We start from the raw sequence: 15,948 nt of genomic DNA on the forward strand, positions 1-15,948 counted from the left end.
CAAAAATAAGAAGAAGGCAGAAAAAATAACCAAAAGTGCAACGGCGATGAAAAGTGGCCCTCCAAATGCCGTGTGGCCGGGGCAAAAGTATTCGTCTGCGGCACTCGGAGTTAATTAATTTTGGCATAGAATTTCCATTAGCTAAGTGTATGTGTATGTGTATGTGTGTGTGCAAAACCAAGAAGCCAAATGCTAATTAAATGCCATCGCAGAAAGCCATCGACTAAAGGCCATTAGGAAAAACGAGCATGAGTGTTCGCCCCAAAAACGCCGGCGATATGATTGTCCACAACTCCGTAATCGGGGGCTACGATGAGTCAAAGTTTGCCGAGAAGATAACCCACCTGACGCCCACCGAGCAGGAAGCAGTGAAGCGCTTCTGGAGGTAAAGACACTACTAATGGGTCTCCAGATCGATATCACCTTAATCCGCATGCAAGGAAGTCGCGTCGAGTGTGCGGGTGTTTCACATAAAGTGGCAAACAACCAAAAAGTGTTTATCGGATGTTGTTGAGTGTGTTGTTATGATGGAGGTGTTAAAGGTGTGAGCTCAAGTGCAAACTCGGTGTGGCAATGGGTCGAAATCAATAAATAGGGGTGTTCCAAGACAAGTTTTGATGGGTTTGGGAACTATGTTTTTGTTTTCCTTACTTAGAGTTATTAATTATTAAATTCAGGCTTAAAATATATCATCTTTAACCTTCGTACGGTTGATTTGCATAAGAAAGCCCAACAGGTTTAGAATACCTATTGATATATTCATTATTTACTATCATTTTCCGAACAGAATATCTAACTTGTCAATTTCATATCTGCAACCTTTTTGCCTTTCGTATGATATAGTTCAAATTTTTAAACTAACAACCATCAAAATGTGACAACTCGCCAGACATGAATCTTTGTTTGCAAACAACCCGAATCCAATTTGAATAAATTCTAATTATGAAAATGGCCGGCGTAAACAAGGAAAAGCCGCAACAAATTGTGGCTAGACGAACGTAGAAGGCAGAGCATAAAAACAACGAGTTTCGTGTATCATAATCATAAACACGCATATTAATTTGGTCTGCAGTCCAAAAATACGCGATGCCGCAACCGTTCCACATGAATGCAAGTTCTTTTCGTATTTTGAAGAGGGGAGGGGGAGGGGGAGGGGGAAGTGGGTCCATGTCAGGCCTTTTCCATTCATGTAACATGCATAAAGCGAAACCGCATAAATCAGTTGACGCATAAATTTTCATTTTACATACATATTTTCAAATCGGGCAAACGGATGGCAACGTGAAAAATGACTTGAGAAATATGGCAGCAAATTGCCAGACGGCTTTCAACTTGACTCCTTCTCAAATGCATTTACTTTATTTATAATATCATTAGATCGGCAATGCTGTTGTTTTGGCCAAAACATGACAGCCAATTAATTTGATAATGCATGAAAACCTCAGGTGAAGCCGGCTTATTTGGCTGGCTAATTGCATAAGGATAATGTGGGCACTCGAGTCTCCGGATCCCCGAATCCCCATTGGGACCCAAAACAAATTATAAATAATTGCAGTTTCCGCTTCCACTAAAGTGGAAAAATGAAAAATGCAGCACGCATGTTACGTTTTCCACGGAATTCGAGAAAAATTAGAGTAGGGATCACGGCGGCAAAGTTCACTAATGAGTTCTGCTGGGGATGTGGATGTGGATGTGGTTGTGCATGTGGGGATGTGGATGCGAATGGCCTGGACGAGAACCATTCCTCCGGTTGGCGGGGCACATAGATTACGCTGGATTTTGTGGCGCACGCTCAGCAATATTTTTCCAAAGATGTTTCCAAATACCAAACAAAGGGGGCGACAACAGGAACTCAAAACGCTGACAGCTTGATATATTTTATTATAATTTCTTCCCTTCGGCACTGTGAACTGTATCTATATCTGTCGCTCGGCTTGTGTATCTTTGGTATCTACGCATTTGTCGCATTCCGTGTCGATTGCACTGAGCCAAATGTAGTAGTATAGAAAATCAAGTATAATCTATTGACATGGAATTTTGTTTTAAAACATTAAGCAAATTTGAAAAGTAGTTTTGTAAATCTAATACTTTAAAAATAAAGGTAAAATTTATATCGAAATATTATTTTTCCCGCGAACCATTGTCAATTTTTCTATAATATTATGTGCACCAATGTTTTTCTCTGTGTGCCTGCTGCATTGATTTATTTTTAAATCCGATAGCCGCGGCAAATGCTGTTGGCGTTTTTCGAGCGTTTCGCAAGCGACTTTCTTTATTATTGTTTGTGCAGGCCCTGTTATCTGTCATTATATTGTTTTCGTTGTTTGCCAATATGCACTAACAAGAATTTCTTTGGTCCGATTCGTTTCCAGGTCGCTGGTTTTGCGAAGTCAACGCGCCTTCATTGAGGAAAATGGTAAGTGGAATTAAAGCCCAGCGTGGGCCGGGGCCATAAAAGTAATACTAAAAACGTGTCTCAGGCCCACATGGCAGACATTCTACAGCAGCAGCTTTGGCCACAAGATCGGATGTGGGTCAACCTGACGCCCGCACACAATTCCACCAAGTCGGGCCAACACCCACAACCACAATTGTGTTGAGCGGTGTTAACAATACACTTAACTTGGCCGAAAAGGCAAATTTGTCACAGCGGCGCCGCAACGCACTTTTTCAGCCCACTCTAGTCCAGTAAAAAAGTAAAATATTTCGCATTTCGACTCCTTTATGACAATCAATTTTGGCAAGACCCACACTTCATTACTCCCCACTCCGCCAAAAATGCAGCTTTTAATTAAGCCAAACTGAGACGAAACTGGTTTCTGCGGCTCAAAACGCAAATATTTTCCGATATCTCACTATTTTTGGTCGCTTTTTCTTTGGCCAATTTATGACAAGCGGATGTGAGTTGACAGTTTGGTTGGCGGTGGGCGTGGCAGGTTTTGATTTTCGACTTCAGCGTTAATTGAAGCAATTAAAATGGGCAACGTGTGCGTTTATGTCAGCCAGCCCGCGATTTCAGCTCATTAGCCACACACGAAGTGTTTACCATAATTTTGAAAAAGAAGCCGAGGAACGACCAAAGTTTATGACACGTTGAAAATTCATTAAAAACAAAAACGCCATAAACCATTGCAGCCACCACAAAGGGACCACTTTAATTGGGTAATTAAAATGCAGGCATAAATAGGGCGAATGCCGTCTAGGGAGCACTTACAAAAATTTAAGGCAAATTTGGAAGTGGAAGAAGAAATTGAAATCCATAAAGGAGGAGTGTGATTTTTTTATGCTAATGGGGAGAAAGAAATATTTAAACCATTTAATTTGTATACCAGTATGTAAAGGACATAGAGCTTCTTTAAATGGCCACAAAAACCTAAAAACCTAAAGATAGAATTAACAAAATATAAATAAAAAACCAATGAGTGTTAAGAAAATGAGTTAAGAGAGAGGCGGGTTTTTGGTTAATTACAAATTGCAGTTATTTCTTGATTATGGCTAATATACCCATTATTCACTTATTTTATATGTGGCCGTCGACTTTTTTGGTGGCCTGTCAAGTGAGTTGGGGCATGCAATTAGATCGAACAGCGTTGCACGTGTTTTGCATAATTAAATTTTTGCGCTCTACGGTAATTTGTGGCTGTGGGGCCGCAGCAGCTTTAGCACCGTTAGCTTCATTAGCCGCAGCAGCTGCAACTGCAACTGCAACTGCAAATACCGCCCACCGCAGATAGCAAAGCCCCAATATCCCCATACGAGCAAATTGTGCACATGTCAGTTGGACAACCAGTTCGGATTTGGTGTTCCCATACCCCGGGCTAAAGGGTATATCAGTACTTTTGGAGACTACAGACATCTCTTACCATTTTACTTCCCTACTTCAACCTGTTGAAACCTAAGGGTATAGCCGCTTCGATACGAAATCGGATTGGATTTCTTTGCCAGTTCATTCACAAGTCGGGTTCATTTTGTATGCTGGACAGCATCTGCAGCGTTCACCAATACGCCCACGCCAAAAAAAAGAGTAGTAGTCATTACAAGAGAGGTCTGATCAACATGGGAACGATCATGATAATGATGATTGGGACATGGGACATGGGACACGGTACATGGAACTCACGAGCATGATCGTAATTCAACTGTGGCAATCGAGCCGGGTTAATTTCTTAATTTTTATGTGAGTCGGGTGCGACAATACGATTTATGTGACTGTATGTAGGCGCCCTTATATGGTTGGCAGATTGTCGCCCAAATGAAGTTGTAAACTCGTCGGCATACAGCTTGTATTTGCAAAATGTCGGTAGTAATTTGGTGCTGCAATTATGCGAGAAAGTTCAACTTTGGGATCCGATCAATTTATCACGATATCATCAGCAAGAGCATTTAAAACTTAAACTTTGTCTTAGCCATTTAAGCTACTCAGACCGCATTTTCTACCCGAAAATTTTGGATGCAAATTCCTCGATCGCCCACTAAATCCAAAAAAGTAGAAGCCGCGCCAAATTCGAATAGTCTGTGTGATTATAAGTGTTTCGATGTTAGTGGGTGTGTGTGATTCGATCGATGATAATTAAGCCGGCGAGCGAACAGATTTGGCCGTGGCCCTGGAGCCGCCTGCTAATTACGGCCACTCGAGCTCATCAGTATGCGACCTCTTGAAGCGGTCCAACACGTATACGCCGCGTTGAACTGAACACTTTCACAATATATAATACATATCTAGACACGCCCACGACTCTGGAGACGCGTTTGCCGGCCCACGCCGTCGTCGCTTTGGTTTCATGAATGAAAAGTGAAAAGTATCTTTGCACTTTTCCATCCGAACCGCTTGCAGTTCGCCAACAGATGGCGACGGCAAAGAGCTTTATTCATACTTGTCAGCTTGATAAGCGTGGCTAAATGCTCCCATATCTTATCGTGGTTTAATTTGCTGCATGATGAATATAGTGAGAATTTGATACGTTTGCCGGTCAGTTTGTTGAAGGCTTTCCCGTGGAGCAGAACGTTCGGTTTATGGAGTTTTGCCTTGGTTTTTGCTTCTTAGCACTATCGAAAAATCGGAGGTCAGCCGACGAGCTGCAGGAATTTCAAATGTTTTAAGTGCAAACCCGAGTAACCATAAAATGCTTTGGGTTGTTTTCTGGCTAGGGGTTTTGTGGCTCTGGCATGAAGCGAGAATTCCGCAAGAAAGTGAGTTATAAATAAATAAGGAAAAAATCAAACAAACTTGAGCGGTGTTTGCTTTTGACTTTTTTGTGTCTGAGAAAACTCCATGCCGTCGACTATTAGGCCCCATTACTTGAATCATTATTTAATTATTTTATTTTCCTTGATTGCAAAATCGCTTAAACCAATGCCAGCGTAAATAAATCAAATTGCTTCGTTAAAAGTGATTCACCCCGTCAAAAGTGGTTTATCTAAATTAACCAAAATTAGTTATTATAAGGCGCAATTAAGCATAAATAAGGCACGAATTTATCTCGCGGCCACAGACACTCATTCCGAGAACTGCGCCTCTTGGTACCTGCTGCTCAGATTACCAAATCCGAAACTTGTTTGATGGAGGGCAGGTGTGGCTTCCTCCACGAAGAAGATGCCTTTTTTGTGTGCCCTGACTCTGGCCAATACCGGGAATCGAACGCTGACGTGACCTTGGTAGTGACATTAAGATACACGGCGTCTGGCTTTGATATCCATGAGATACTCATTCTTCTTTTCCTTTTCTTTCCCCTATTCCTTTGCAGCTCGTCCAGTCGCGTCCTCCGCGAGTCCCGCTCCCTCGGGCATGAATCGCTCCGTGCGCAGCTGCAACTGCTGTCCCTATGGCTACCACATCGACCTGGACTTTGTGCGCTACTGCGAGGCCCTGGCCCATGAAAGCCCAGCGAGGAGGAGCAGCGGCGGCGGGATCGCAGGAGGTCCCGAAAGTCCATGGAGTTCATGCTGGGATTCGAGAGCCTCTTCGGCGGCGACTGGCAGGCGGAGTCCAGGGTCAGGGAAAGCTCAGCGAGGTAGGTTGCCCACCAAACTATAGTAGCCCCTCAGATTCATTTGATATAGAGGATGAAGCAAGATTTAGAGATAACATAAGAAAGCCTTTGCTTTAATACACTGAAAACTCAAGATCTGCAAATTACCAACATTTTGGTTGGAAAACAAGTAAATGAAGATTCAAAGTAAGCTTGGTAAACGGTTTCACAAATTACATTTTTACAAAACAAATACTTTAAACTAAAGAAAGTGATATTGAGCGATGGGGATCCCAAAACTAGTGGGTGGTCATTCTCTTCCTCGTCGAAATCGCAAATCTACACGTATATTTAACCCGTTCCTTGTACAATTTCTCAAACAGACCTCACATGAAAGCGAACCGGATTCGCCACGCCCCCTTGGAGGAGGAGCGGGGGCGGTGAATATGTCGCAGTCGTACACCACCACTCCGTGCTACCGACCGCGTTCGTCGTCCGTGCCCCGTTTCACCTACGGCAGCATACCGCCGCGATCGGAGTCGCCCTTCGGCACCGCCTCCTCCACGTGCTCCTCGCTGCGCGGCGGCGTGGAGAGCGATGCGGGCATCTACCATCAGCCGCATCGCCCGGCGATCAGTCCGCCGGAGACGAGGGCCTTCCTCCACGAGGCGCTCGACGAGGTGTGCAGCGACTTCGAGCGGACTCTGGAGCGGACCTCCGTGAAGCGTCGCAAGACGCCCTACGGCGCCGGCTCCCTGTCCATGGATCGCAATAACAACAAACTCAGCCTGAGCCTCCGCAATGGCCATGGCGCATCGAAGGAGCACAAGAGTCATCGGCTGGGCACCAGCACGTGGGACCGGCACTTTGATGTGGCAGGTGAGTGGGCGTCAGAATGATCTCCCGAAATAGCACGCCAAAAAGAGCTCAATTTATCAATATTATGCCGTGCACTGAAAAAACATATGGGGATTTGGGATGATAATGAAGCTAAAAGACAGTTTATTTTTGGGAAATATTTATAACAAGTTTGTATTAACTTTATCTTAAAAATCTGGTAATATTTTGTGATGATAGCTGAGTGTAATACAAAAGTTCAGATGTATTGTTTTCAGTGTGGGCAAGATGATTCATAGAGCCAAGTGAGACACGCCAGATACTTTTGCTTTCTTTTCTTAGCAATTAGCGCTGCCGCGGCACATGTGACATTTTTACGCACGAAAGTGTGAAAAATGTAGCTAGACTCTTAGAAGGAAATAGAAGAAAAGCCACACAGTGGAATAGAAAGTGAAAGGAGAAGTAATAAAATTGGAAAAAATACATAGTTACAAAGTATTTTTGTTAAAATAATGTGCTTAAAATAAACATGTTAAAACCTGGGATTCAGTTATGTATAAATGAGTTTAAAAATGTTTTCAAATGTTTTGTTTTTATTTGCACCATGCAATCCCATGGTTCCCATTAAGTTGTCACTACTGCAGCTGTGCTGAAAGATCAAAGGATATATCAACATCTACAAAGTTTCAATTTTTAAACGAAATAGAAAAGCAAAGAAATCAAACTTCACTTCACGGCTGGCAACTGCAAAGATATATAGATACAGATACGGAGTCGCATGCAAACGCAATTGCAGATACAGATTCAGATACAGTTGCTTTGCATCTTTGGCATTTGAAACTCAATTGGGTCTTACAACGTGCGGCATGGGGCAACTTCAAGGCAATTTTCGAGGCGTTCGTATCTCAAATCAATTTGAAATGCGCATTTGGAGCTCAATTTGCATGCAAATTTTGCTCCAGCTCGTTTTTTCGTATTTGTTGATGCCATAAATTTGCCATAAAGTGTGCAAAAAATCAATGCAAATAAACAAATCAAATTGTCGCGTTCCGTTTGCTGTTTCTTTTTGTCCAGAGGACATGGCGCAAAGAGTTGTCATTGATTAATGTGTATAAAATGGCTGCAGCTCCATGGTAATTGCCAAAGTGCGGGCCATTAATAAACGGCTTTCAAATTGAATTGAACATGGCCAAAAGGCAGCGCGATGCCAAAAAGAACTTGTAGAGAGCAGAAAATATTCTAACAATAGATGAATGCCAAAAAGCGTGTAAAGGCAGAAAACAGGAACCTTGAGCTATTTGCACTTAAAGAAAATATTTGCTTAAAGGGATATTGCTAGCCTCTAGTCTTATTATTAGGATAAAGAGATTAATTTTTTAGTTACAAACGAAAAGCTTTTAAAATAAAGACAACAAATCGTTTTAATTAACGTTTTAAAAATGGTTCCTTAATCTGCGAGTTCAACCCAAAAATCATAAATCAGCAAATGGTTTGGGTTTTTTGCCTTCCAATTTGTTAGGATTTTGAGTATCAATCAAACTATTTCTCTTTCCATAATTAATTGCAAGAAGATAAGATAGAAGATATATTGGGTGGTGAACTTTTTGCCAAACTTGATGATGATTTATTCAGCATTAGCCTCTGCATTTTTCCAGCCTTGACTCAGAAACCACAGACAAACCCTCTATGCGAATCGGTGTGCAAATACACAATCAAAAATCAATATTTGTCGCCTATCAAATGGCCCATTGAATTTAAACAAGCCCAAGGGTTTTTCTCCATCTCTCTCTGTTGTTCGCATGCTCTCTCTCTCTTGTTGGCCCACGTCACTGAACCTATCTCTTATCACTTATCAGTTGGCTTTAATAATTGTGCATTCAGCTTATCAGCGCACAAACACAGCGGAAAGTTGCTCCCTTCTGCGGAGTGCTTTTTATTTTGGTTATTTAATTTGTATTTGCTGAGCGCTATCAGTTATCATTTCGCTCTGGGAGCTCTCAGCAAATTGGTTTCTATTTTATTTCGTTGTTACTAGTTGTTAGTACTATAGACATAACATTATTTTTCCGCTCGCCTTTCGCACAAAGAGCTGTGTTAAATAATAACACAAAAATCTCTATTGCTAAATGGTTTTTTTCGCTCTTCACGCTGCTTTTGCTGCTTTTGTTGCCGTGGATGATGGTCGAATGAACGAAATAGTCTGAGAGCAGTTTGTCGGCGACTTTCGAACGAATAGCATAAAAATGCGTCCGTGAAACTGAAAAAGAAAATACTTATAATAATTATACGAAATGCCTCAAACGAAATCAGCTAATCAAAACGAGACATGTAATTGTAGTACGACGAATTAACGGCAACTAAATTTAATGCGAGTTACATGATAGTATGTGACAATAATTTCGACAGCAGACAACACAAAAGCGGTTTGACAACAGAAAATATAATAAAACGATTAAGCTGTAAGAAAAAACTTACGCGATAAACATCTATGTATAATAAATGATCCCAATATATAAGCGAAAATAAATCTCATAAATTACCAAGACGACATAAAATCAGCACAAGCATAAAACACATAATTGTAAATCAAAAACGAATATATATTTTAAAATGCCAATGATTCTACGAAAACTGAAATATGAACTGCTACGATGTGAGTTTTCTGAACCAAGTGTGCATGTTTCGTTGGCCGCCACTGTAAGCAGATAACTTTTGATGAGCTGTCGCTTTGATCTGGCAAATCAAATAATTTAATATTGTTTAATGCCAAGCGCGTTTAATTAGCAGCCGCTACGATAAGAGCAAACAAAACAATAATATTAAAGAATCTAACAAATATCTGCTACGCTTGGGTTGCGAGTGCCAGACAACCAAGTGCAATGTCTGCTGCCTTGGCCCACAAAGGCGGCCAAGTGCAATTGCTGTGCTTTTCTAACCAACCAAACTGAATAAATCAATAATAGACTAAACCAAAACAGCGGTGGAGACATGTTTTCGACTTCGGAGGACGCCATACCGCTAAGACGGAAACGCTTGGCCAAGAGGAGCATCAAGTTGAAGCCGGACAGCAAGCCAAACCCACAGAAGAGCTGGTGGAGCGACTGTAGGTCCATTAGCTTGGGGAGACACTCATTTGGGGCGAACTCTTTACCGTTTTGAACCCTGTTCTTTGCTAATTAGTTGGGCCATAAAAACTGATTAATTATGGCCCGGTCAATGCTACCCAGCGTCCCCCATAAGCACCCCTCCACCGCCCTCCACCACCCCGCATTTCGCCTTGACCAAAGACGCTCAGCCAATTTGGCACCGCTAAGAAAAACAAACACTGAAAAATATTAACTAATATATACTAACTAAATAAGGTGTTATATATATTATAACAACAAATTTATATGAAATACATAAGATTGCCACTGAAAGTTGTTTGGACTAACCCATTTAGGTTCCCCTCTCCTATTTCTGTGAGTGTAAGAAATTTTCTTCTGCTTCCCATTGCCGAAAAGTTCGTTGCACAGAGCATTAAGTAATAGCAGCACAGTGGGCGGCAAAATGGACAGCAGCACAATATTCTTGGCTGGGCTAACAGCGCGAGATGAGTTACACATTGTTGTCGGCAGGGTGCACAGTGCGTATGAGCAATATTGTAAAATGTAGGGATGCAAATAGATGCTTTAGCTGGCCATAAATTTCTCTATTTGGTCTCGCACGCCGGACTGCTTGAGTGGAGTGTGTCGAGTAAAGTAAGCCAACAACCTTGACTATCTATTACGTATATAAGAGGTAATAAAGAGTATATACACACGTGTGTATGCCAGGGCGATAAACAAAAACTAATATTGAATAATAGCCGAGGCGTCTTATCTGGGGACGAATTTTCGCTCACGCACACACGCAAAAGGGGCGGATTTGGTGAATTTCGCTTTTTATTTTGAATTTATTAGGTATATGTTTAGTTACACATACACTTGTTGCTTGCACATTATGCGAACTTTGGCACAATTATTAAAATTAGATCCGAAAAGCAAGCGTTTTATCTGTGGACGTTGGAGCTTTTTGCAAAATTATTTATCAGGCTTCATAGTCCAGTCGCCAGTGGCAAGAGCTCATGGCAAGTTTACAAATTAGGATTGTACTCAGGCGGGAGAGCGGAAAATCAAGTAAACTGTACCCCACTAGAGCCAATCTTTGGTTAACCATGCTGTTTTAATTATTCCTAGATTCCTGCATTGGGGGCAACCAATCGCCCACGGGCACGCCGCGCCCCTTCCTGCGGTCCAACACTCTTCCTCTGCGGCAGCGGCCCAGTCCGGCGGAGGTGCAGTATGAGAGCTACGTGCAGGCCACGGTGGCCGCCAATGCCAAGTCGCCGGTGGAGCAGCTGGAGTCTCCGAAGTCTCCAGGAGCTCCGCCACCGCCGCCTCCAAGGCGCCACCACCTCTTGGCCTCCACGCCCACGGGAAAGCCCAGTTTCAAGGAGGACCTACCACGTCTGCAGGAGAATGGCTCCGTAAGCAGCAGCTCCCTGCAGTCCCCTGTCATCTCGGAAACCGGACAGACCACGGCGGATGCACAAGCTCTATTCCAGATCCGCGAACAGATGGCGCTGAGCCTAAAGCGTCTTAAGGATCTGGAGGAGCAGGTGAAAGTCATACCCGACATGGAGGTAAGAAAGTTTTTATTCACTGTTCTGTTCCCATTACTAATATTTAACAAATTCCCTTCTGCCTTTCAGCTGGAACTCAATTCTCTTCGCTCGGAAAAACAGAAATTGCTGCGCAGGAACGAGGAGCTGATGCGAAGTCAACGGCAGACGCCTTCGCCGCCAAGTCCGGGACTCAAGACGGCCTCACCCGTGCAGTTCACTCCGCAGAGGATCAGTCCAGTGTCGCTGGAGAGCCTAGGAGCACGCATGCGCAGCAGTTCCACCTCGGCATCGCCATCTCCAAGCGTTGTCCGCCGGGATGTGTCCACCCAGGCGGTGGTGCGACCACCTGCCACACGAGATGTGTCCGTGGGCCACCAGCCCACCACGCGAAACGTTGGAGTGCAGCCATCGGAAACCGTCTACTCCAAGGAGGAGCTGGACAAGAAGGTGGAGCAGGCACTCACCAATGCACAAAGGCAACAGCTGAGGAAGCTCATCTCTGTGGGCACCCAAATGTATGTGCCCCAGAGGGACCAAAAGGACAGTGGAGTGCAAACCACACCGGAACGACCCAAGCTCAAGTACAATGTGGGCGTCACCGCGAAACCTGCTACGAGGGAGAACTTCACCAGTTGCAAGCCGGATGTGCGTCATGTGGGCAGCTCTGACGATCGCCTGGACGACGTGCTATGCGAAAAGTGCGCCGTCAGCAAGAGAAGCGTGGCCTGCGGTCCCGAAACTCCGGCGGAGAAGGTGAAACCCACTCCCCAAATGCCCGGACGCAGCAACACCTTCAGCTTGGGCGAGAATGAGAGCGTTTCCGTGGTGCGTAAGACAATTGGCTGCCAGACGCCAGTTACCCTGGTCCTCAGTTCCGGAAGTCAAACCACCACGGCTGCAGTCCGTTCCACCGGAGCCCAGATTACTCCGCAGCAACAGCACTCGGGCGTCCAGTGTGCAGCGGAGCAGGTATCCCGACAGACTGACACCAAGGGACTGCAGCGACTCACTCGGAGTCAGACGAAGGCGGAACAGGTGTCGGAGTCGGTGCCTCGCCCAACAACCCGCCACACAGCCAGCAATACGGACAAGTTGGAGGAACCGGAGCCGGCTAAGGTTCGAACAAGCCACTCCGCCTGCAACACGGAGGAGGTTCGCAAGAGGGACGTGGGCTGTGGCGACATTGTCAAGCCGCACATCTCCATTGCCTGTGCAGCCAACTACTGTGATTCCTGCAAGGAGGCCATCCAGGATCTGGCCCGGGGATTCTCGAAGGCCAGTCCCACGGCCACCAGGACGGGAGGAGCAGCCCGACGCTCCACGTCAGCGGACTCGCGGATTCCGCGACCCAAGCACCTCACCAGTCCCAGTCCGGTGCGCAAGGAGTTCATGCGGCAGAACACCTACACGCTGGCCACGCCCTCGCCAACGCCCAGTCCGCAGGTGGAGAGAAAGGCGCGATTGAGGTGAGTCTCTACAAAAATTCAAGGAACCACTTTTTTTTTATTATTATTATCTTGATAAAGATGGATACTTTTGTTTCAAAATCCTTATGATTTGTTTTACTAATTTTAGGCGTACATTTATTTCTTTTAAAACGATACACTTAAGTAATTTACTAAGCATTTGTAATGCAATTTGTTGGTTTTTGTAACATATTGACCCACTGTGCTAGCCGAGTTTCACCAAGAGCTTTTAGCCGAGACACCAACCAGAGGTTCGCTTTTGCGCATTGGGGCCACAAAAGTCAGAGCCTGAAATCGAAATGGCTTGACCTTCAGTTGAGTTCTGGTGTTTGCTTTGGCCCAATTGCTGAGCCGCTTGTTTTTGCTTGCTTTATGTTTGGATTTTGGTTTCTCGCATGGTGCTGCCAATGTTCTCCAGCCTGAGCAGTTTCACGTGCTATCCGCTGCTGGTCAGCGGATGCTCGGCTCTGCTTGTAACGTGCGTTTAGGATTAGCCATAAAACAAACGCCAAACTGTCGTACTTATCAAGGTTATTCCCCTTTTAGCTCCCTGCAGGAGAAGCCTCCGACCGTGTCCAGTTTCCAGGCAGCGGAGCCATTGCCCGAGTCCCAAAGCTTCATCCGTCAGCCGCAGAAGGATTCGTTGGATCTGAGTCTCCTGGGCGAGGATGAGCTGATAGTCCGCGAGGAGAAGCGGGTGAGCATCAGTTGGTCGCGCGACGCCTCTCCAGCCCCGCTGATGTCCTCCTCGGGCACTACAAAGTCCGAGTCACCGGAACAGGAGCCGGCGATGAGCTCCTCCAGTGATTCCAGTCCGCCCATCGACGTTCAGATTGCCCAGGGAGCGCGCAAGAAGTCCAGCACTCCACTCAAGTCTAGTCAGAGCGAGGGCTCCCAGGTGACCGTGATCGAACAGCCGGCCACCAAAGCCCAGCTCCACCAGTTGGCCCAGGCGGATTCGGAGCCCCGGAAAAAGTAAGTTACTGGAAATATGTGTATTTTCTTCTTATATAAACCTCCTCCTCCAGAACCGAGATGTCCAAGAGCCTCAAAGACGCCCTCAAGATCATAAGCGACTCGCTGCTGAAGAAGTTGGGCGCCAAGCCCATATCCTCGCAGAGCCTCAAGTCGGCCAAGACGACCATCCAGGATCACTGGTTCAACAACTCCAGTACTGGCAAGTCCGATCCCCATCAGGTGGAGGATTATCTGGATTACTTTGAATCGCTCTCGATCCCACTGCTGGAGTATTGTGTCAATCTGTCCGACAGTAATGTGAGTTATCATCTCCTTTCGAGTAACTGTGAGTTATTACTAATAATGAATCTCGTTTCAGGGCAACACAGCCATGCACTATGCAGTCTCGCACGGCAACTTCGATGTGGTATCCATACTGCTGGATTCTAAGGTTTGCGATGTAAACCAGATGAATAACGCCGGATACACGTCGGTGATGCTCGTATCGCTGGCCAAGCTGAAGCAGCCCGCCCATCGGACGGTCGTCGAGCGACTGTTCAAGATGGCCGACGTCAACATACGGGCCAAGAAGGTAGGTAAGGGGCCCCCACGCCCAGTGATCCCGAGCCCAGTTTGAGCTGACCCCAAACTACTCCCCTACTAACACTAACCGCTCCCGTCCTGTCTCCACACTGTCTCCCATCCACAGCACTGCCAGACCGCTTTGATGCTCGCTGTGTCGCATGGTAACGGGGACATGGTCAACATGCTCCTGGACGCCGGGGCGGATATCAACATCCAGGACGAGGACGGCAGCACGGCCCTGATGTGCGCCGCCGAGCACGGACGCGTGGATGTGATCAAGCACCTCCTGTCGCATCCGGAGTGCGATTCACTGGTCACCGATGTGGTGAGTATACCACTAAGTGTATACTCGTATAGAAGAGGATTTTAATGATTTCTTTCCCGCCCAGGATGGCAGCACGGCCTTCAAGATCGCCTGGCAGGCTGGCCACCGGGATGTGGGCCTGCTCATCTACGTGCACGAGCAGATGCTGCGGAGCAAGCTGCCAAACCGCGGAGATGCCACGAGGAGCTCCCTGATTTCGCCACCGCGCCACAAGCGCCAGCCATCGCAGTAAAGCCATTTCGTATTAGCGGCCAAGTCGACGAACAAACAGCTAGTGATTAAGATTTTAATTAGCATTTCGTAGAGCTGCTCAGAATACATTCCATAGCGAGAGATACTGAGGAAAGGCACGAGGGCAGCTTACACTTTCATATGTATATTGTATAACTAAAAATTCGTTTGTCGTACGTTTTATTTATTTGTAAATCTAATTTTACTGCTAATTTGTAGTGTAACTCTAATTCGATATTGATTCATCGACAAACGCAGCAAACTCAGTGCAACACATCTGAGACGACACATCGATCAACTAATGCAACTAAGTACTGCACAGGCCTGAGCTACCGATCCTGAAAAGTAGCCGACAAACCAATCAACCATATCAAGCAACCGACAATGCAAAAAACGATATACGAGTATACTACTAACCGCAAATAACAAATAACAAACAGTGAATCAAATTGACAAATGTTTTAACAAATCAAAAGGTTCGTCTTTAGGAGAATCGGGTGTATTTAATAGAAATTAAACAAGCTAATTTAGAAGAAAATGTTTTCTCAAATAAATAAATTCTTAAATAAAAGCACGTGTTTTTGATTAACTATTCTATTAACTATGCTGACTCTGCCGTTGGGCTTCCTGACCTTTAGTTTAATATTGTTTTGGTTAGTCACTATGCTGAGTTCTATATTGCTTTCTAGACTTTGTTCATAGAGTAAATTCTTCGTCATTGGGCACAAGACTGAGATTTAGATACTGACACAAGCCAAATCTCTTTGTTGCCACTTTTCTGTACACATTGAGTTGCTTTAATTACTTTTGCCATATAAAGCACAAGGCGGAAACATTAAAATTAATTAAAATATCTCCAAAGATGCCACATTAAATGTAGAAGGTTACATAATATTTCAGAGGTTTAACAGTTGTTGGTTTATATATTGGCAA

At 44.9% G+C, this 15,948-nt stretch overlaps 1 protein-coding gene across 1 annotated transcript; it reads left to right on the forward strand.

Moving 5' to 3' along the window:
* Positions 1 to 229: 229 nt before the first annotated feature.
* Positions 230 to 15,935, forward strand: LOC122615234 (KN motif and ankyrin repeat domain-containing protein 2). The gene is given in 13 exon segments (XM_043790196.1): positions 230 to 385; positions 2,373 to 2,416; positions 5,745 to 5,873; positions 5,876 to 5,989; positions 5,992 to 6,011; positions 6,353 to 6,848; positions 11,024 to 11,469; positions 11,539 to 12,917; positions 13,464 to 13,892; positions 13,946 to 14,192; positions 14,254 to 14,466; positions 14,584 to 14,784; positions 14,849 to 15,935. Coding segments are annotated over 13 exon segments (4,023 nt in total). The 5' UTR covers positions 230 to 248; the 3' UTR covers positions 15,017 to 15,935.
* Positions 15,936 to 15,948: the final 13 nt, after the last annotated feature.

This window comes from Drosophila teissieri, chromosome 2R, assembly GCF_016746235.2.
Source record: "Drosophila teissieri strain GT53w chromosome 2R, Prin_Dtei_1.1, whole genome shotgun sequence".
NCBI lineage: Eukaryota > Metazoa > Arthropoda > Insecta > Diptera > Drosophilidae > Drosophila > Drosophila teissieri.